Source organism: Hyaena hyaena, unplaced genomic scaffold, assembly GCF_003009895.1.
Source record: "Hyaena hyaena isolate Hyena2069 unplaced genomic scaffold, ASM300989v1 scaffold_182, whole genome shotgun sequence".
NCBI lineage: Eukaryota > Metazoa > Chordata > Mammalia > Carnivora > Hyaenidae > Hyaena > Hyaena hyaena.
The window spans coordinates 382,520-403,097 of NW_024080814.1; the positions used below are offsets into that span (position 1 = coordinate 382,520).

General features: G+C 41.4%; 1 protein-coding gene across 2 annotated transcripts; it reads left to right on the forward strand.

Moving 5' to 3' along the window:
- Positions 1–323: 323 nt before the first annotated feature.
- Positions 324–14,595, forward strand: PTHLH (parathyroid hormone like hormone). 2 transcript variants are annotated; one of them, XM_039240828.1, is made up of 4 exons: positions 324–416; positions 3,367–3,489; positions 9,373–9,795; positions 14,189–14,595. In XM_039240828.1, the coding sequence occupies exons 2-4, from the start codon at positions 3,389–3,391 to the stop codon at positions 14,196–14,198; spliced, it is 534 nt and encodes a 177-aa protein (XP_039096759.1). In that variant the 5' UTR covers positions 324–416; positions 3,367–3,388; the 3' UTR covers positions 14,199–14,595. The 2 variants fall into 2 exon arrangements, with proteins under 2 accessions (XP_039096759.1, XP_039096758.1); XM_039240827.1 differs by lacking the exon at positions 324–416 and adding an exon at positions 2,606–2,863.
- The last annotated feature ends 5,983 nt before the right edge of the window (positions 14,596–20,578 follow it).

A 20,578-nucleotide genomic window follows, 5' to 3' on the forward strand; every position in this document is an offset into this window, starting at 1 on the left:
CAGCACCCCCGCCACCAAAAAAGAAAAAAAGACAAAAACCTCCTAGTGTGGAGTCATCTCCTGTGTAGTCACGTGGTCTCAGCATTTTCACAGAGGTTACCCAGTTATATTGGGAAGCTGATTATGATGTCAGAAGATATCCTTTTCAGAAAGGCTAAAAGTCAGGGTCCTGAGTATGTATTGAGGAGAATTTCTACTCAACGTAATAAACAGGGCAGCTCAGAAGAGGTACCTGCTTTCTAATAATTGCCTTTAGTGGGAGCAGAAAAGCCTCCTTACAGGAAGTTTTTAAATCATTTAGACTTAATTTTACTTTTTTGAAGAACAACAACAAAAAATTGTTTCTGGAAGAGACTGCTGAGAAGATCCCCTTCCTTTGGCCAGAAGAGGAGAGAAGACTGTAAATCAAGGAAAAGGTGAAGTAATAAATTATGAGGGAACTTTGGTATTCCAAGTGTATAAAGACTATTTATTTTTCCTGTGTCTATATTTTCTCTTTTTGTGGAGGAGAGGAAATTCTAAAAATATTTGATAGATGTTTTGCCATTAACACCAGCAAAGTGTGTGGGGAAAAGAAAGGAGGGGGGGGGGGTCCATTTTGTTTCATTAGTAGAAAAAGCAACATAAATCAAAGCAGTCTATTGATGGCAGTCTTTAGTTTATAATGTTCTGAGAGTATAATGAATTTCTTCACAGCATAGATGATTTAATATTGTCAATCTGATTTTTGTTCTAACTTTTTATTGGGGGAGGGTTGATTTTTTTAAAGCTTGGGTAGTTTGAAATCTGGCTAAGTACCTTTGGGTTTTTATTGTGGAAGCAAATATTATCATTTTAATATTAAGCAACTTGCAAGTATTAAAGGGCTCATTTGTGATTTACTTTTTTTTTTTTTTTTTACATAGATTTCCCTCTTTAGATCTAACGATTACATTAAGGTTCCTGTTTCTTTTTGGAAAGAATTTATTATAAATCAGAAGGTGTCAGAGGTTCAAAGGTTGACATTTCTGAGGGCTGATACTTTGTCTTTTCATGCCATGCAAACAGCTCTAACATTTAGAAATTCTTCAACGAGGGGAATTGTGGAAATTCCCAGATTTTTTTTTTTTCCCAGTCGGAGGAAGCCAAGTTTTTTAAGTATGGAGTTTGGAGTAATCAAATGAGGGAGAAAGGAGCTTGTGAGAAGGGGTGACTTCAACCCAAACTAGGCAGCTGAAGTTAACTTCGAGCTAAACTCCCTGCAGCTGAGGAGCGGGAAAAGGGAGCGAGGGTCGGGGAGAGGGCGCTATTTCACCCGTGCTTGGTCAACTCTGTGAGCATCAGCCAGGATGCCAGGCTTGATAAAGGTCAGGTTCCCAATCATCTCAAGTGTCCAAATCGTACTAGCCTTCTAGAGAGTATTAAAAACGTATCTGTGAGGTTGTCTAGCTAGAAGAGAAACATCCCTTGAATGGTTCCCAACTACCCGCGTTCATTTCATAAAGATAGAGGAGCCCGCGGGGCGGCGTTCACATCCGCTGCAATCCTTTCCTAGATGATACTGCCCATTAATTCAGAGCGGTCTTTATTCCCCGCCCAAAAGTTTGGGAAGAACCCCCTGCTTTCCCTGGCCTTCTGCGAGGCAGAGCGGCGTACAGCGGTAGTTCCGCTTCATCAGCGGGCTGAAGCGCCACGGATAGAGTCGTCCCAGAATATGTAACAGGGGACAGGGCGGGGGACGGTGGGGTGGGGGCGACAGAGTAGGCTGTCCGGGAAAGGGTGGCTGAGGCTGCGGTCGGAGGGCGAAAGGGCCTTGCGCGCTCCCTCGGAGTGTCGGTCCCCCTCGACAGTTCCAAAGAGGGTCTCCATCACGTCTGCGGGCTCTCTGGGACCAGCTCCAGACGTCCTCAGCTGTTCTGAGACAGCCAGAAATTGCAATCTCGACCTCAAGTCTGAACCCTCCAAAAGAGGTTCTCTTCTAAGCGAAGGCTCTCCCCCCTCCACAGCCCATGCTCCCCACTCAGCGGGTCCCAGGAAGGAGCCAGTGAGGAGGGTTCCCATCTCGCTCCCCGAGCTCCCGGGCCGACTTAGGGCTCCTTAAAGTCACGGGCCAAAGGCCCGCGACCTCCCCGCCGAGCATTCCGGGCTCCCGTGCTCTCCGGCCCCGGGTCCTTGGCCTCCGGCTTGCCCGTTCGCCCCCAGCGGCCTCGGCAGCCTCGGGGCGCGCGCGTCCCGCCGGGAGCCCGGACTGTAGGCGGCCGCCCGCGCGCGCTCCGGGACCCCGGCTCGCAGACCCGCCGTGGAGTCCGGGGCCGCTCGGACCCAGCGGGAACCGGCAGCTCCGCCCACGCCCCCGGCCCCGGCGCGGCGCGGCGCGCGGCGGGCCGGGCGCTCCCGGGTGGGGCTCGGCGGAGCTCGGGGCAGCGCCGGGGGCGGCAGAGCCGGCGGCGCGCGGGGCTCGCCGGGCACACTCCCCGCTCAGGGCTCCCCGCTGCTCGCTCGCGCCGCGCCGGGCCCGCTCCGGCGGCCGCCGCCGCCCCCGCCCCCCGCGCGCCCGCGCCCTCGTTCGCCCCGCGCGCGCTCCAAGGGCGCCACCTCTTTGCGACTCGCTCACTTCTCCGGCAGGTTTGCCTGGGAGCGTGTGAACATTCCTCTGCTAGGCTTTCAACTCGCCTCCAACCTGCGCCGCGCGGCCGGCATGCCTCCCCGCCCGTGAAGCGGGGCCGCCGCTGCCCCGCCGCTCGCGCCGCCGCCTCCCCCCCGCGCCGCCGTTCGCCCGCCCTCGTTGCCACCTGGCTCTGCTGATCGACGACACGCGCGCTTGAAACTTGTTCTCAGGGTGTGTGGAATCAACTTTCCGGAAGCAACCAGCCCACCAGAGGAGGTAGACAGACAGCTATGTATATATATGTGGGTCTCTGCAAGTGGCTCTGGAACGAGACGGCCTGGTTCGCAAAGACGCCGACTTCAGAGGGGGAAACTTTCTTCTCTTTTTAGGAAGGGCTTAGCTCTGCTGCACGAACCCAGGAGAACTGCCGGCCAGACTGATTAGACATTGATAGGGAAGACGTGTAAACGCGCTGCGCATCACTGATGCCTATATAAAACCATTTCATTGTGGTCATTCTTTCAGAGGGACGTCTCTGATTTTGTTGTTGTTGTCGTTTTTCCCTTCTGGTGCCTTTTTTGCCTGTGTGGTTTTGGAAAAAGGACGGTAAGTGCTGAGAGGCTTCAGAGAAAGTTATTTTTTTTTTTTTCTTTGCAAATTGGGAGATGCCCTTGGTGTCGAAGAGGCTATTGGAGCAGGCGCTAAAACGGGGAGCCTGGTGGTGCGGGGAGATGGAGATTCCGGACTGACGCCTCGGGCCCCCTTCCCCTCTGTTGCAGGTCCCGCGAGCCACAGGGTACGATGCTGCGGAGGCTGGTTCAGCAGTGGAGCGTCGCGGTGATCCTGCTCAGCTACTCGGTGCCTTCCTGCGGGCGCTCCGTGGAGGAGCTCGGCCGCCGGCTGTAAGTGCCCCCGTCTCCCCTGGGCGCCTGGCGAGGGCTGGGAAGGCCAGTGGGACAGGCCACCGGGCTGGGGCGCTGCCGAGGGCTCGCAGCGGTCACCGATGCTTCTTGCCCGACTTAAAAAGCAGGGAGATCCGGCTACCTGCCCGGGGCTGAGACCGTGTCCTTAAAACCCCAGCGGGAGAATGGGTTGAACCTCAAGGGGATACAGTCAAGAGACAGATTTTATAGGAGTTTCCATAAGAGGGAGCAGAGAATCTCCTTTCGACAAAAATCATCTGCCTCTAGTGAAGAGAAAAACTAAGTTTCTCCTTTCAGGACCTGGGAAGGTTTTGAAACCCCGAGGGTTACAGGAGACAGATAACTCGGGAAGGAGCTGAGGGAGCCAGGGTACACATGTCTGTCTGTGTGCACTTGATTTACATACTGAATGTGGGTGGCAGTTTGTGCGTGCAGCGCAAAAGGCTTACATCTAACTTTATTATGAATGACATAATTTTAAGCATATAAAATGGACCACATTACATAATGAAAGCATATTATATAATAAAGTAGTAACAACTTTGCAATGGCGCAACTCCAACGTTAGTATTGATACAGTTCAGGAACTGGAGTGCTTGACTCCAAAATGAATCCTAGGTGCGGAAACTTGTTTTTTCTTGGAATTATTGCTAACAGCTCTTTAATCTGGAGTCAAATATTTGCATTGTAGACTGAAAACTTGCATTTTGGCATTCTCATCTGGTGGTTCTTTTAAGGATAATTTTGACTTTAACATAATCATACATCCAAGCACACCAGAGAAATATTCCCATGTTGTATGATTGAAAAGTTGGAAGAGCAGTAGAGTAACACTATCTTAATAATCTGTTGGACCTAGCAGTACATTAATGTGTGTAATACCATGTTTGGGTGATCTGGAAGCTGCAGACTCAGTATTCAGGATGGGAAAACGATAAAGTCTCAAAACTGAGAAGAGTTTGCCTCTGGAGAAGGGATTAAGGAGCTTTTACACTAACAATAAAAATAGCAATATCCAATATTTACAATCAAGTTCATGCTGCTTCCTTGTAAATTCCCAACGGTGTACAAAAAGGCAACTGTTTTATATGTGCCCTTGGTCTATTATTATTAGAACAGAAAATCCTTAAATGAAATTACTTTAGACATGTCTGAACCTTGGCACCAAAACGAAAATCTATTATGAATCTCCTAAGGCAAATTGTGTAGAACATTGTACTAAAGATAAAGCTGTATTGTATTCTTCAAATCAGTGTTTTGCTGATGTATTTCTGAAAATTGTCTTTAGACTTTTTGCTCCTTTTGAGACTTGTATGAAATTATTTAAAATCCATATATTAATATAGATGAAGAGTGAATTTTTAAAAGCATGCTTAAATACTGGCCAAGAAATACTGTTTTGGAACAGAGCCAATTTGTTCTTTAAGAGTTGCTTGAGAAATACCTGTTTTCTCTTTTGAGAAACAGTAAATGGACCATGATTAAATCCACAGGTATGACGTAAAAATGGTGCTAAGTTATCCTAAAGACTATTTTTAACTCTTTCTTTGTTGCACCTTGCAGAATACACATCAGAAACCATTTACCAGCCAGAGACTCTGTTATAGTTTTGTTTGTGGGTGAAATATAATATTGTAGTTAAACACTCACACTCAGCAGATGGTTATAAAACTACCACAAAACATTTTTATAGTTAATGGCTAATAGATCATCATATTACAGCCATGGTTTTTCATGAAGGCTGAAATCATCAGTAGATGAAGATGTTTCATCAAATTATCACAGCCAAATGGAGTTAAAAAAACAAAAACAAGTCATTATTTTTGCACTGGTGCCAAATAACAGTAAATTTTGTGTGCTAGACAAAACATTAGTCTACCATTACACTAAATCAACCTTATTTCTTGAAAGAAATGTTAACGTATAATCAAATTGTATTACTTCCCAATTACTCTTAACACCAAATATTAAGGAAACTGCTTTAGCTATTTTTTCTAACTAGGGACTAACTTCTGTGGGGGGGGGGGGGTTGGCAGGGACCTACTACAGCAATAGCACTTCCTAAGCCATGCAAAGGAAGCCGTTATAAGTTGTCATAGTCCACAAGATTTTAATTAATGGGACTGGAGTATGAATACATTGGAAGTGGGAAAGTGAGTCCTAGAGATATTCTTGTCCAGATGAACATGACTCTGGACAGGTAGCAGACTTTGTGTCTAAGTTAGACAGGGAATCCCAGCAAATTCAGAAACCTAAAACATAATTGGCTGATTTGCCGGGGAGCCAGACTGGGTCTATTCCATTTAATGAAAAGCATAACTTTTGGCTGAGTCATTTGGGTTGGAAGGGACTTGTGATGAGTCATCGTCACTCTAAGGCCGGGACCCTGCCTCTTGCATGTACCACAGAACTTTTCTTCTCAAACCCAGACTCCTTCCTGAGCAGCTAAGCATCAGCCCAAGCATATCCTGCTGCTTCTGTGTTGGGAGAGGCAATCCTGTCGCTCCCTTTACTCCCTGTGTTCCTCGATAGCTTCTTGGACATTTACTCTTCTCTGAAAACTCCTGAGAGTGATTTTTCTTTAAAGAAGAAGAACTGTATTTTGGCTGAATTTAGAATTGTCCGTGGTAAGCATCTCACCCATATTTCTGCAATTTTTTTTTTTTTACAATCAAAGGAAACCATAAACATACCATGTTAGGTGTGTAATAAGTGTCATGTGAACCACTGTGCGGTGGAATGTGTGCGGAGGTACATTGTAATAGGCTATTATTGAGGCCATACTTGCCACTTAAATATTTCAGAATTATCTAAACTGAAAGCCTCCTTTCTGTAGATTCATTGTTCCCCTCCTATGTGTATCTAGTTTGTACATGCTAGTCATTTACCCTTGTGTCAGTTCATGTCTTGTTTTAAAAATAAATAGAACGCTCCATGGACCTTATTCCTTGTTGATGATAAAGATACTACTATATTCCTGATCCTTTAGGGCAGTTGCCCAATCAGAAATTCATTCTTGACAATATTTTAAAAGCAGAAGTCTTTGAACTGTTAATTGTGTTACCACATTTCAGAGTCAGCACTTAAGAGAATCCGTGTTTTCTCCGTTTACGTTAACAAGTCCTCCTAAGAGGCAGAAAGAAGCTTTGTAAATCACAAGAGATATACTATTTTAAACTGGACAAAGTTGTGCCATCTTCGTAGGCTTTTTATAAAACAGAAGGATAGAATGATCACTCCTTTTCTCATGAGAACCATCCTGGGAAAGTGCAGTGCTTGGGTTAAGAAGGCACTGTGACTCACAGTTGACAGGCTGGCCAAGATGACAGGCATACATGCCAGGCAGAGGGGGCATACGCAGTGGTGGCCTGATTAGAACAGACCGACCATTAAAAGTTTTGGCTTTGAGTTAAGCTAGAATGGGCTGTATTATGCATTTGGAGAGCAATACAGATGCAGTGGTTATCTGCCAGGAATTGAGAAAGAACTAAAAGCCCCCGATACTATAAATGATCACTGGTTAAGAACTTCTTTTAATGTGACATTTTGCTAAAAGATACTTATTAAACTGCAATACTTATGAAATATGCAGTTCAATCAGCCCCATTCTTTAAAAATGTTATTAGAGAGTATAAATGTATTGCACCCAAACCTCAAATTTGTATATTATTAAAAGTTTCCAGAATACTAACTGTGGCCATAAAGTAAGTGAATTTTAATCTAGTCACATGTGGCACCTTCAAAAAGGAAGAGAGGCTCCTTCATGCCTCATTTAAACCAGGCTCCTGTTAAATTCCTTTCCATTAAGTCATGTCTTTTTTGAACAAGCTGCATGCCTTAAAGTCGGTCCACACTCTAAAATACTAAAAGGAAGTTGGTATGCTGGCTCTAAGGTCTAGAGAAATAATGCCTGTATTTTCGTGTCCTGCTCTTCTTTGAATCACAGTACAACTAGAAAATCTCTCATTCCCCCTGTGAAAAATCCAAACTCTAGAGATCCTAGTTCTTTGTTTTTCTGATGAAAGTGGACTTGTTGGAACAGTAAGGCTGATCTTCAAGGAAGCTGATAAATTGCTATCCATTTGCCTTGATCGTGGGTCCCACCACAGCCTTTTTTATTCCTTGCCCTTCGCTTCTTGTTTCCTCAGCATATACTTCTGCTTCCACAGAAGAAAGGATTGAGGTAGTTTGAAAAGCAGTCTTTGGTTTCAGAATCAGTGGATCTGGTTTTTGGATTCTTGGCTCTGTCTGTTCTCAGTGTGAGGGCAAGGGCAAGTCATTAGTCCCTCTGAACCTCAACTTCCCCATCTATGAAATGAAGACAATGCTATTTTAATTTGTCACATTTCTCTGAGGAGTTGAAGAACTTGTACTAATGAAGGCAGATAAGGGGCCCAGATATTGTGTATCAGAGAGGTAAGAATACATGGAGTGTCACCCTGTGAAGTACCCTCAGACACTTGTCATGAACCACTTAGAAGAGCTCTACAGTGGTACAAATTGGCGTAAGGTGAGGTAGAGTTGAAGCAGGCATGATATGAGTGATTAATGTACATGATCCCTGCATATGGTCAATAATACATACACAGGATAATACAAGAATATATGGATGGACAATTTAAGCAAGATTCAGGATGCCATCTAAAAGGTGGAAAAATAGCTTACTCTTTTCCACTACGTTTTCATTAGAGTGCTGTTTAAACAGAAAAGTCACTTCATATTTGATCCTAGAGATATTTTTTAAGACAAAGAGACTAAGTAGAAAAGTGAATTTTTAAAAATTAAGTACTAAGGATAATCCCCTCTGAAATTCTAAATTAAAAAAAAAAAAAAGAACTCGGGGCCCCTGGGTGGCTCAGTTGGTTAAGTGGCCAACTTCAGCTCAGGTCATGATCTTGCAGTTCATGAGTTTGAGCCCCGCGTCGGGCTCTGTGCTGACAGCTCAGAGTCTGGAGCCTGCTTCAGATTCTGTGTCTCCTTCTCTCTCTGCCCTTCCCCTGCTCACACTTTGTCTCTCTGTCTCTCAAAAATAAATAAACTTAAAAAAAAACTCAGTGCGTGGGAGAAAGCGAATGATCTTAACTTAAACACAAAGAACCCATTTTAAAGAGACCACCCATTACTCTACAGAAAAATGTGCATTCTCTCTCTGACACTGGCTTTCAAATATAGGTTCTTGGTCGCCTATAATCTAATATCATGTTAAAATTCAGTCTTTTAGGTCGTTACCTAGACAGGCTTTACTGCTTTATCATCTTCAGCCTTTGTTTGCCTTTATTCTTACAGCTTGCTGTTCTTTGAGAGTCAATATTATTATTTTCCTAATAGGGGAACAGTGTGTGTGTGTGTGTGTGTGTGTGTGCGCGCGCACGCGCATGCATGCGTGTCTGGGTGAGTACTCAAGTAAATTCAGCCTCCTTTTCACTTCTAGGCTAGGACTTCTGGATTTATTTTCCCCACACAAGTCTGAAAAACCTGAAAAGAACCTCAGTGGCTTCTGTCCATTGCTGAGAATAACTGAATCATAACGTTTTAAGTTGAGAAGAGCATTAAACTCTCTGAATCCGACCCCTTCCTTTTAAACAGAGAGAGGCTGATGAGGCCAGAGAATGTTCATGTTCTCGCCAAAGTCACAGACCTAGAGAGCGGCATAAATGGGATCTGGGGCTGCAGCCTCCTAGCTGCCCACACTTCCCTTCCCACTCTGTTTTTTCCCTGCTCTACAAGCTTGCTGCACTTCCAGCTCATGTTCCATATGGGACCAAACAGAAAACTAAAGGGCTTTCCTCTTGTCTTTGAGGTCTATACCGACAAACTAAAATTGCATTATTTTCTTCCTCTCCTGCTATTTTTTCCTTAAAGCAAAAGAGCTGTGTCGGAGCATCAGCTCCTTCATGACAAGGGGAAATCTATCCAAGACTTACGGCGACGATTCTTCCTCCACCACCTGATTGCAGAAATCCACACAGCCGAAATCAGAGCTACCTCGGAGGTTTCCCCCAACTCCAAGCCTGCTCCCAACACAAAGAACCACCCCGTCCGATTTGGCTCGGACGATGAGGGCAGATACCTAACTCAGGAAACCAACAAGGTGGAGACATACAAAGAGCAGCCACTGAAGACACCCGGCAAGAAAAAGAAAGGCAAACCTGGGAAACGCAAGGAGCAGGAAAAAAAGAAACGGCGAACTCGGTCTGCCTGGCTAAACTCTGGTGCGGCTGGGAGTGGGCTGGAAGGGGACTACCCATGTGCCATCTCTGCGACATCGCCGGAGCTCAATTTACGGTAAATGGCTTCTGTGCCCCATAGCCTTTCCTCGGTGCTCTCCACTGGGGTGTGTAGGGTCCCTTCCACTGTGGCTTGGACAAACCTAGAATGTCCTCCCTTTCGGTCCTTCTATCAATGGCTCCACAATTTCAAAGCTTACAAAAGCAAGATGGCTCAGAATATTTTCTGCCTTCAAACAGTGTTCTCCCCCACACACCCAACACACACCGGGGCTGCATAACCCATTTCTCTGCCTCCACCATCACACCCCAACACCAATCCATCACTCCTCTACTACGGAATTTCTTTTCTGAGTCAGGCTTCAGAAGCTAAGGACCACCTTCATCATTTACTGGAGGAGCATATTTATTCCCCTACTCTCACACCTTGGCAAACTTTCTTGATCATTTTCCATTTCTTACTTTTTTTTTTATTAACTTCAGGGGCAAACACAGAAGGCTTTGATATGACCTACAAACATTACAGAATAATGCCTTACCGTAGACAATTCTGAGTCGGTCACATTTTTCATTTATTACATTTCATTGAACTTTAAATTTATATTTACTTAAACAAATGTTAAAAATTTAAACACACACTCTGAATTCATTTAATTAAATTCAACTCTGGTTTCCACCAGCTCGTGAAAAATATCATGATTTCTCAAAATTTTTAAATGTTGACTTGGGAAGGACTTAAGTTTTTCTCATATATATATTTATCCACTGGCAAGTTGAAACCACTTTCTAGGGTGTTTCAGTAGGAATAATAAAGCTTCACATGTACATGGCTTGTTCATCCTTGGCTCACAAGTGCAGGTGGTAATTGCAATCACTGACTTTGGGGTCAAATACCTTACGTTCAAATCTTGGGTCTGAACTTATTAAAGTTCACAACCTTGGGCAAATTACATGTTCTTTCTCAGACTCATTTTTCTCCTTTGTGAAATGAAGATAATAACTGTGACAACCTCGTAGGGTTGGCTGAAGATTAAATGAGATTACATGGGTTAAATGCTTGTCTTAGTAAACAAAGTGCAACTTGCTGTTTTAGTGCTTTTAGATCTAGTGCTGATTGTTTATCTGGATATGTGTGTTTCTGTGAGGTGAAAAAGCAGCAAATAGTCATCCCATTTTATAAACTAGAAAACCAAGGCATTCCATGGCTGAAGGACCTGAATAGTCCTGCGAACTGGGATAGGTAGTCCTCAGAACTGGGTTTATTTCCCCATTTCTGGATCTTTAGGTCAGGACTATGTTAGTGCCGCCTCTTGAAGATTCAGGCATTTCCACTAACAGGATCTTTTTTGTCTTTTTACTTTTCAGTACAGCTCTTCCGTGGGGTTTGAAAGAAAGGGGAAACCATACAAGGATATGTCATATGCAACTAATGATCTCATTAATTAAAGTCCCTTGTTACTTCTCCAGGCCTTTCTCTTACTAGTGGAGATGGGATTACGGGGGATGTTGCAGAGAGGAGTTTGAACCTATTTGCCATCACTTCTCCCTTTGAGTTAGGTTGACAAAACTCATCATTAAGAAAAAATTATAATTATATCAGACAAATAGTACTGCCTCAGTAATTAATGACTAATGACACTAGAGGAACCTTTAGCAGAGTGAATGACCTAGTCTGCAAATATCTAATGGATCTATAATCGGTAGCCAACCCTATGAATCTTGCTCAAAGTACATATATAATGTATTTTAAGAAAGGATCCTTGTATTTATAGCTAATGCAAGGGCTTTATTGCCAGAAGCTATTTGTACCATTGTCTTACTCTGTGCATGTATATACTAGAGTTATAAAAACAAAAGTATAAATACTTTTTTATGGATTTCATTTATTTAACATTTGAAGTATCTGGGAATTTGATGAAATTCAGCACTCGGCAATTCTTAGGCCCAAAGCTAGCCCCCTGATAAAGGAGACTAGTAAAAATTAGGCAGCGACCTGATCAAATCCAGACCTAGGACTGAAAGAAGGAGAATGATTCTGCTGCTCCTTTCTGTCCCCCGGGTGTGAGGGACAGTCACCGAAAGCACTGTTTGCTTGGCTGCTAGATGTTGGCAGTCTCCCAGTACAACCCAACCGAGGTGCAGGGAAGATTGGGGAAATTTAGGAGTGTACTGGTGAGAATATATAGGGCCGTGCAAATGCTCTAATCCAAATAGAATCCTTTCAGGTTAACTATTTAAAGTTTTGTAAGCGGCCAAGCTTTTATGAGTGTCCTCTCTTTAGTCTCTTTTCATTATTAGATAGTTACCTGAGAGGTCTGATGAAATGGCAAGCGTGAACTTTATTATAATATATGTAGTATTTCTTAAGAGAAAATACTGAACTAAAACTGTCTGGCTCCTTGCCCATGAACCAGTGGGAAATAACATTGTTTAAATGTTGGAAATTACATTTTGGAATTTTTGATGTTGCAAATGAGATGTCCAGGTACAATAGGACTTATTTAATTGAGACTATATATTTTGCTTGATAAATAGTAACTTCAAAATAATACAAAAGCTTTTAAATATTTAAAAAACTTTAAAGCATTATCATACACACACACACACACACACACACAGAGTAAACATACACATACACTTTCAAGTCATGTTTTATGCTTTACTTGGCTATTCCAATACATGCTTTTATAGCAAGCACACTGGATGGACAAGGAGAAATATAATCAAAAGATCCTGTCCTTAGTCCTTCTTTAAATAATTTTTTAATGTTTATTTTTGAGAGAGAGCATGCACAGGGGGAGGGGAGGGGCAGAGAGAGGGAGGGAGGGGGGGAGGGAGGGAGGGGGAGAGAGAGAGAGAGAGAGAGAGAGAGAGAGAGAGAGAGAGAGAGAGAATCTGAAGTAGGCTTCAGGCTCTGAGCCGTCAGCACAGAATCCAACATGGGGCTTGAACTCACAAACCATGAGATCATGAGCTGAGCTAAAGTCAGATACCTAACTGATTGAGCCACCCAGTTTCCCCTCCTCGGTCCTTTAATGTATTCCTTTTCTCTTGCTTTCCTTCTGAGAACATAATTGTTCAAAATACTCTTCATTTCCTCCTTGCTTGTGTTATTCTTAAATTCAATTCACTAGATACTGTTCAGTACAAAAACATTTTAAAATTGGTACAGCACACAAATTATTGAGTTCTACAGTCACCTTTTAGATTTTATTCACAACATACATTCACATCCACCCACTATTTAAAATTTAATCTTAAATTATTTTCTCTACAATTAGGAGCTATTTTACCATTCCAGTCAAAAACTATTGGTGAAGAGGTCAAATTTTTTAAGACATTAAAACACCCTAAACGCTCAACTTGCTTTTTTTTAAGCTGCACGTAGAGTTCCTAACTTGTTAAGAATTGGCTCTTTTGTGGGTCTTACCCCGGTATAGGTCTGCCATGTAAAACTCTGCCCACATGCTAGCTGTTAATGCAATGGCACAGCCAATCAAGTTCAATTCTATAGTTGTTTCTTTAGAAACCACTATGTATGTAATGAAAGAGACTACACAAAAAGAAGAGAAAGGGAGAGAGAAAAGCAGAGAAAATGCTGCTAGTCCATCTTAAAATACTGTGGCTACAGTGTTTTAGAAGGGGTTTAAAAAGGTGTCAATTCCAAGTGGTAATTTATTCTGAGTAATAAACAGAGTGAGCTGAAATACTGCTATTCTATACTTTTAAACCAATTGATTCTTATTCTCTAATTTAGGTTAGGCTTTCCTGATTTCTAATTGTAGATCAACTCTAAAAACCAGAAGAGTGAGAGTCAAATAATTCTTACTTTTGACTTCACAAACTAAAATCCAAAAATAGTTTCATTGATTAGTGTTTAAGGACAGCTACAGGAATGACCGATAACACCAAACCGTCAACCAAACATACTGTTTAATTACACGTCCTTCCAACATTTACTCCAAATCACACACTTTACTTTCTTACCAGCCATTATCTTAGCAAACAATTGGGCAAATGTAAACCTGAACAGAATAAGCAACATTTGGATCACCCAAGGCAGCACTGGGGAATAAACTTCTAGCAAGGCGTATCTGATGATGGATTGCAGAACCTAGCCTTACTTCCAGACTCTCAGATGTGTCCCTTCTCTTCCCAAACTTGCCCATTGGCAGCTTTGGGAAATTCTCCCAGGGTCACTTTTTACAGACAGAGAATATAGAACTAGAAACGCAAGCTCTTCTCTTTCTGTGCCATGTTGACCTTTGGATCATATGAAAAACCCTGCCTGTAGCAAAGGTACCCACAGGTGGCTCCTGTTGGGGATAGTCATAAGAAACCCTGGAGTCTTTTCGATTGTGATTCTATGTTTCTTTATTTTTTATGCCTTTTCATTTTCCAAGGAGAATTAACCTATTTTCTCCTCTTCTTTCCCTTCCTTCTCTTTTCAGGAGGCATTGAAATCTTTAGCAAAGACCTTCAGAGGACGTATTACAGGATTCTGTAATAGTGAACATATGGAAAGTATTAGAAATATTTATTGTCTGTAAATACTGTAAATGCATTGGAATAAAACTGTCTTCCCCATTGCTCTATGAAACTGCACATTGGTCATTGTGAATATTTTTTTGCCAAGGCTAATCCAATTATTATTATCACATTTACCATAATTTATTTTGTCAACTGATGTATTTATTTTGTAAATGTATCTTGGTGCTGCTGAATTTCTATATTTTTTGTAACATAATGCACTTTAGATATACATATCGAGTATGTTGATAAATGACACAATAAAGTGTCTCTATTTTGTGGTTGATTTTAATAATGCCTAAATATAATTATCCAAACTGATTTTCCTCTGTGCATGTAAAAATAGCAGTATTTTAAATTTGTAAAGAATGTCTAATAAAATATAATCTAAATTACAGCATGAGTCAGGAGGTGAATTATGTATGCCCTTTAAGATTTCTACTAGAAGGAACATGATGTAATTTTTTAACTGTATTGAATATGGTCTTATGTGTAATATGTTTATATTGGTACATATTCCAATATTTTCACATTAGCTTTTAGTTTAAAAAACCACCTAAACTGTGTTTTATCCAGTATTTAAGTTCAATTCAACAGAATGGCTGAACTACCTAGACATCCTTTCATGAAATACATCCAATTTGAAGTGAAGACAAGAGAGGGCAGGAAAAAAGCAGAGAGAAGTCAGGAGAAAAGATTAAAAATTACTCTCTGAAACTTAGTCCAGAGAGTCAGCCAGAACTAGAAAAAAAGGGAGAGAGGCAGATTAGAACTTTAAGGCCAGGGGAATTTTCACCAATGTCAAGTTTAATGTGAGAGGGCTTGCTCTTACTGGTAACAATGGCAAGCATAAAAGAGCTACTTGAGAATTCTAGCAGAGAAAGGGAAAGGGACCAATGTCTGGGAGACATGTGACAACTCAAAAATTCCTTCATGGGGAAGACTGCTTTTCTGTTGTATACCTCACAGTCCCGGGGACTTTGGTCACCAACAGCATTTTGTAATGCCATATGCAATCCCCTTTCCACTGTGAATATCATCCAACTTTTCCTACCTCTACGTGCAGATGAAAACAAACATCTTTCCTTCTATGGAGTTTTTATTTTTTTTAATATTTATTTTGAGAGAGAGAGAAAGAGAGACAGACAGAACGGGAGTGGGGGAAGGCAAACAGAGAGGGAGACACAGAATCTGAAGCAGACTCTAGGCTCTGAGCTGTCAGCACAGAGCCCAACGTGGGGCTCAAACCCACGAACCGTGAGATCATGACCTGAGTAGAAGTCAGACGATCAACCGACTGAGCCACCCAGGCACCCCTGGAATTTTTTCTTTAACTGTCTATAGCTTAGGACATATCAATAAAAACAACACAACAAAAAGACTATGAATCAAGCAAGCATATATTTAGGAAGTATTCTGTTTATGCTCCTAATCCTGTGAGATATCTATTAGATGTTTGGGAGGCGCAAACAAGAAGTCAAATGCTATAACTACCCCCCAAAATTTCCCAGTCTAGTGGGTACATTATACATGCATACATTTACAAGAAACAAGTAAATGCTGTATTCAAGAAACTAGGAACCAATATTCTATATATTTTTTTAAGTTTTACTTATTTGGAGAGGGAGAGAGAGGGCTGGAGGGACAGAAAGAGAGAGAGAGAATTCTAAGCAGGCTTCACACCGTCAGTACAGAGCCTGATGCGGGGCTTAAACACAAACAGTGAGATGGTCAACTGAGCTGAAGTCAAGAGTCAGACCCTTAGCCAACTGAGCCACCCAGGCGCCTCTTCTCTGAACATTTTAAAAAGGAATCTCTCTCTCTCTCTCTCTCTCTCTCTCTCTCTCTCTCTCTCTCCCTCTCTCTCTCTCTCCCTCTCTCTCTCCCTCCCTCTCTCTCTCTCTCTCTCTCTCTCTCACACACACACACACACATACACACACACACACACACGGATAAATTGGTCTGGGCTGTATATGATTATGATAATGTTTCTGGAAGGAATATTCAAAGATTGAACTTATTCATATTTTCAGTTGAGTCCCATAGCCTTTAAGACAGACCCACATTACTATTTTTTGGTAAGAAATGTGAACCTATGTTAGTAAGCAAAATCTAGAATCTTGTTGGATATGAACTTGTTGGATATGGTTGTTAGCATTCAGAAGTTGAAGGCCAGTACACTAAACCCATATAATGCAACTAGTTTGAAGTGCTGTAACAGCAGCTATGGCCACAATTTGCAGAACTCCATCTGAAACTCTAAATCTTAAGATTGTACCAAATCCTTATAAGTTGTTCACATGAAAAATATTTTTTTGTATTTTTAAGTTTATTTATTTATTTTGAGAGAGAGAGAGAGAGAGCAGGGAAGGGGCAAAAAGGGAGAGAGAGAATCCCAAGCAGGCTCCACGCTATCAGTGTGGAGCTTGATGTAGGACTTGAACTCACAAACCGTGAGATCATTACTTGAGCCAAAACCAAGAGGGTGCTTAACTGACTAAGCCACCCAGGTGCCCTGAAAAATATGCTTTTTAAACACTAGCTTGGTAAATACTTGGACATTAAGGCAAGAAAGTATCAGATTCAGGTCATCTTTACCTTTTTCTTCACAAACAGCCCATTCCTAAAAAGAAAAGAAGGAAGAGGGAACTTGGGAATTTATGGTTATCAAGTCTCACCAAACATTATTAATACATTGATAACCATTATTAATTATTGCCTTTAGAGTCATACCCTAGGTCTTCTAGCAATGATAAAGACTAAAATAGGGGCACCTAAGTGACTCAGTCAGTTGGAGCCTGAGCATCCAACTTTGGCTCAGGTCATGATCTCGTGGCCCCTGGGTTTGAGCCCCACATCAGGCTTTGTGCTGACAGCTCAGAGCCTGAAGCCTGGTTCAGATTCTGTGACTCCATCTCACTCTACCCCTCCCCTGCTCGTGCTCTGTCTCTCTCTCTCTCAAAAATAAACAAACATTAAAAAAAAAAAAAAAGACTAAAATCATAGGATAAGTGATAGAGTGGGAAGGTGAAGGAAGCAAAAAAATCTTTTAAGAAAAAATTGTAATTTTTATGACATTATTTTCTATGAAAGAAAAACTGAAATGTATAATTTAAGATACTAAGTGTTTAAATGTAAATAAACTCTTAGCAAATTACAGTCTAAGTGAATATGGTTCAGTCTTAAGTAATGTTTATAAAGTATAAAAATTCAAATAAAGGTGAGTTGACCTAAGTATTCTAGAATTAAGAAAATAAAACCTAATCCATTAACTCACTATTAACCTCCTCCGATTTTATTCAGACAGAAATTTGGTATTTAATTACACATCTAATATACAGTTAAGGACACCGTGGTGTCCAACCCCAAAAGACAAATAGTGATAGTTAACTGTAAAGCCCTATTCCTTTCCTCTGTATTTTCTTACAACCCGTTGTAAAACAGGTATATTCTAAAGGTTTGTGCTGTTAACGCAACTGATGTATTCAAGGGCTACATTAAGTTATGAATCAAAATCAGTGTTGACAATATTGGTCCTGAAATATTTAAAGTCAATATTGGCATCTCCCTCCCTTATTACAAAAAAATAGTTTGGAATACAGGCAGCATCAATCTGAGAAATACGGAGAACCTGAAGCTTGTCTTGGGAGACAGCATAATCATACATCTTGATGGTTAAGAACTCAGTTTTAATTTTCTCTTACCTACTCTCAGTCAGTACCGGTTAAGCAAATCAACTATTTAGCTTTCTGCATTTACCATGCAAGAACAAAGGGAGTCAGTCTTTTTAAAATTCAAAAAGCTCTTTCTAATCATACACTACATAATGGACCCAACAAGAACAAAATCAAGTATAGTTTCAATTTTATCTTATACTCATTTCACTAAATACTGAAATCTGGTTTAACAGATGCACATTAGTTCTTGAAGAACACAAGTTAATGCCTTTTGTAAGAAATTCTGAAATACCAAAAAAAAAAAAAAAAAGAATTCTGAAATACGTACACCATCCCAGGATGTTAACTTTAGGATAATCTGAGTGTAATTCTAGAGTATCTTACAGTTTAACTGCTATTTTTCCCTTTGACCACAAAGTCCACAGAAAAACACAATCAGCTATGGACAGAAATAAGATGTTGAAGCTGAGAGAGGGTTCATCTGTACTTTCATTGAGAGTCCTAAGCATTCCCAGCAAAGCCTTCATTCCTTCCTCAGATAAAGGATAAAAGACATTCCAATCACAAATGTGTGCCACTTCAAACTCTGGTTTCTCTTCCGATCATATACATCTTTCGCCTCTTACAAATGTGTGCCACTTCCCTTTCTTTAATAAGCCAGCAGGTATTAGGAAAAAGGCTATTACTAAATATTTTATTATATAGTTAGCAAAACTCTGCTATATGGTAAGCTGCTCCTACGGACCCCATTGAATATTTCAGAGGAGGTATGAAACACTGGTAGATATTAAGATTCCAAAGGTATTACTTCAATGAATTATATTATCATGTGTCTTGGGGTTAACTCCTGAAGAGAAGCACTATTTCTTCCAAGTTACCACTGTTACTTCCCTAACTATTTTGTGAACTTAAGGACAGGAATCTTGTCATTCAACATGTACCACCCAACACGAAATAATAGCATCAGTACAGAGAGCTATTCAGTAAATATCCATTGAACAAAATTTAAAATTTCTTTCAGTTTCTGAATGAATCAACGGAAAAGCCGAGTTGAGCAAAATGTCTGCCAGAGGTAGGAGATGGATCAGAGTTTTGAGTATTTCAGACTCTTATGTCATGCCATTCTTTTTCCAGTAACAAGAAGCTTGGAGACTAACTGCTCTAAATGGTCAACTGTTCACCAGAGTGCCCTTTGTTTTCCAGACTGGCTTAATAGGAACTTTTTCAGTTCTGTACGTACAAGAAGCAAGGGTTTTTTGTGAAGTATACGGCAACCTCCCAGAGGAAGGGAGGAGAATTTAAAATATCAGATTTTCTTCCTATGAATACACGGCACAGAATTCATCCACAGGGCCTAGTTGTGCAAAAGAGGCACACTGCTATTTTGTCAGAAGATTAATGTACACAGTTCCCAACCAGAACTACCCAACATCAGGATGAGAACATTCACATCTCTGTGTAGGTTCCTGATACGCTCATATTTATAAGTGCAAAGCACAAGGGAGACATTTTTAAACTGCATTTTAATTAAACTTCAAAACATCTTCCAGAAAATGTCATTACATTTTCCTACAAACTGGAAGACATTTAATACAAAATGTGTCACCCTGAAAAATGGATTGTTTTAATGGTGACTCCTACTCCTTGCCAAACCTACATTGCTTTGGGGTCTGAAAAGCAAGATCATTCATTTATCTTCCATTTGATTAAGGTAATTGATGGCTACAGCTCACTGGGTTGCCACAGAAAAACTGATGGGAAGTGGCTACACTGAGTTCCATGTTCTACGAAATAAAATAAATGCAAAACAATAAAAGCCATGCCAGGTTGGGCTTGGTAATTTTATATTCACATTATTCTTTCTTTCATTCACTGCGAGTTTTAATAGAACCCTTGTCAATGTGTAATACAAAACAGTATGCTGCAGACTTGCCTCACGGTTACCGACAGGTAAAAGAAGCTAAAAAGCGTGTATGTTCTCTTAAGGGGAATTTTTTTTTTTCTCTTCAGATGACACAGTAAAGAGATTCTAATTGCTCTGTTTCTAAAGCATTGGAAATTTTGTTTCATAACAATATTTTATAACATTATGACAACTAGTATGTTAGAAAAAATAAGCCTAAAACCAAGCCAACATATAATAAAGTTAATATTGGGCTTCTTCATGAGCTTGCGCTAACAGAATTGACACTGGATCATACTCAATCCCTGAGGTAGATAGTCTCCATTTTACAGATGATACGGCTTTGCCTTAGGTTAGACGACTTGCCCAAGATCACCCAGCTACTCACAGAGCAGACAGGACTCAACGCGGGCCTCCCCTGCCCTCCCAAGCCTGAACTCCATGTACCACAGCTACCCCTGTGCCAGTGCAGCTTGCTTCAGAATCAACATCGTTTAGACAGAACTATGTCTGTCTTGCTTTCCGCGAGTTCAGTGAAATCACAGGTGTGACACAATCCTATTTTGCTCCATTCTCCATGCACCTCCTGTGAGGGCATCGTTTTACCAGCTTCTGCCCTTCAGGGCATCTCGTAAAGCTGACTCTGGCCTTGTATTCCACAAAACTCATAAAGCGTGCCCTCTTTCTCTCAGACACACGCGCGCGCGCGCGCACACACCGGGCCAAGG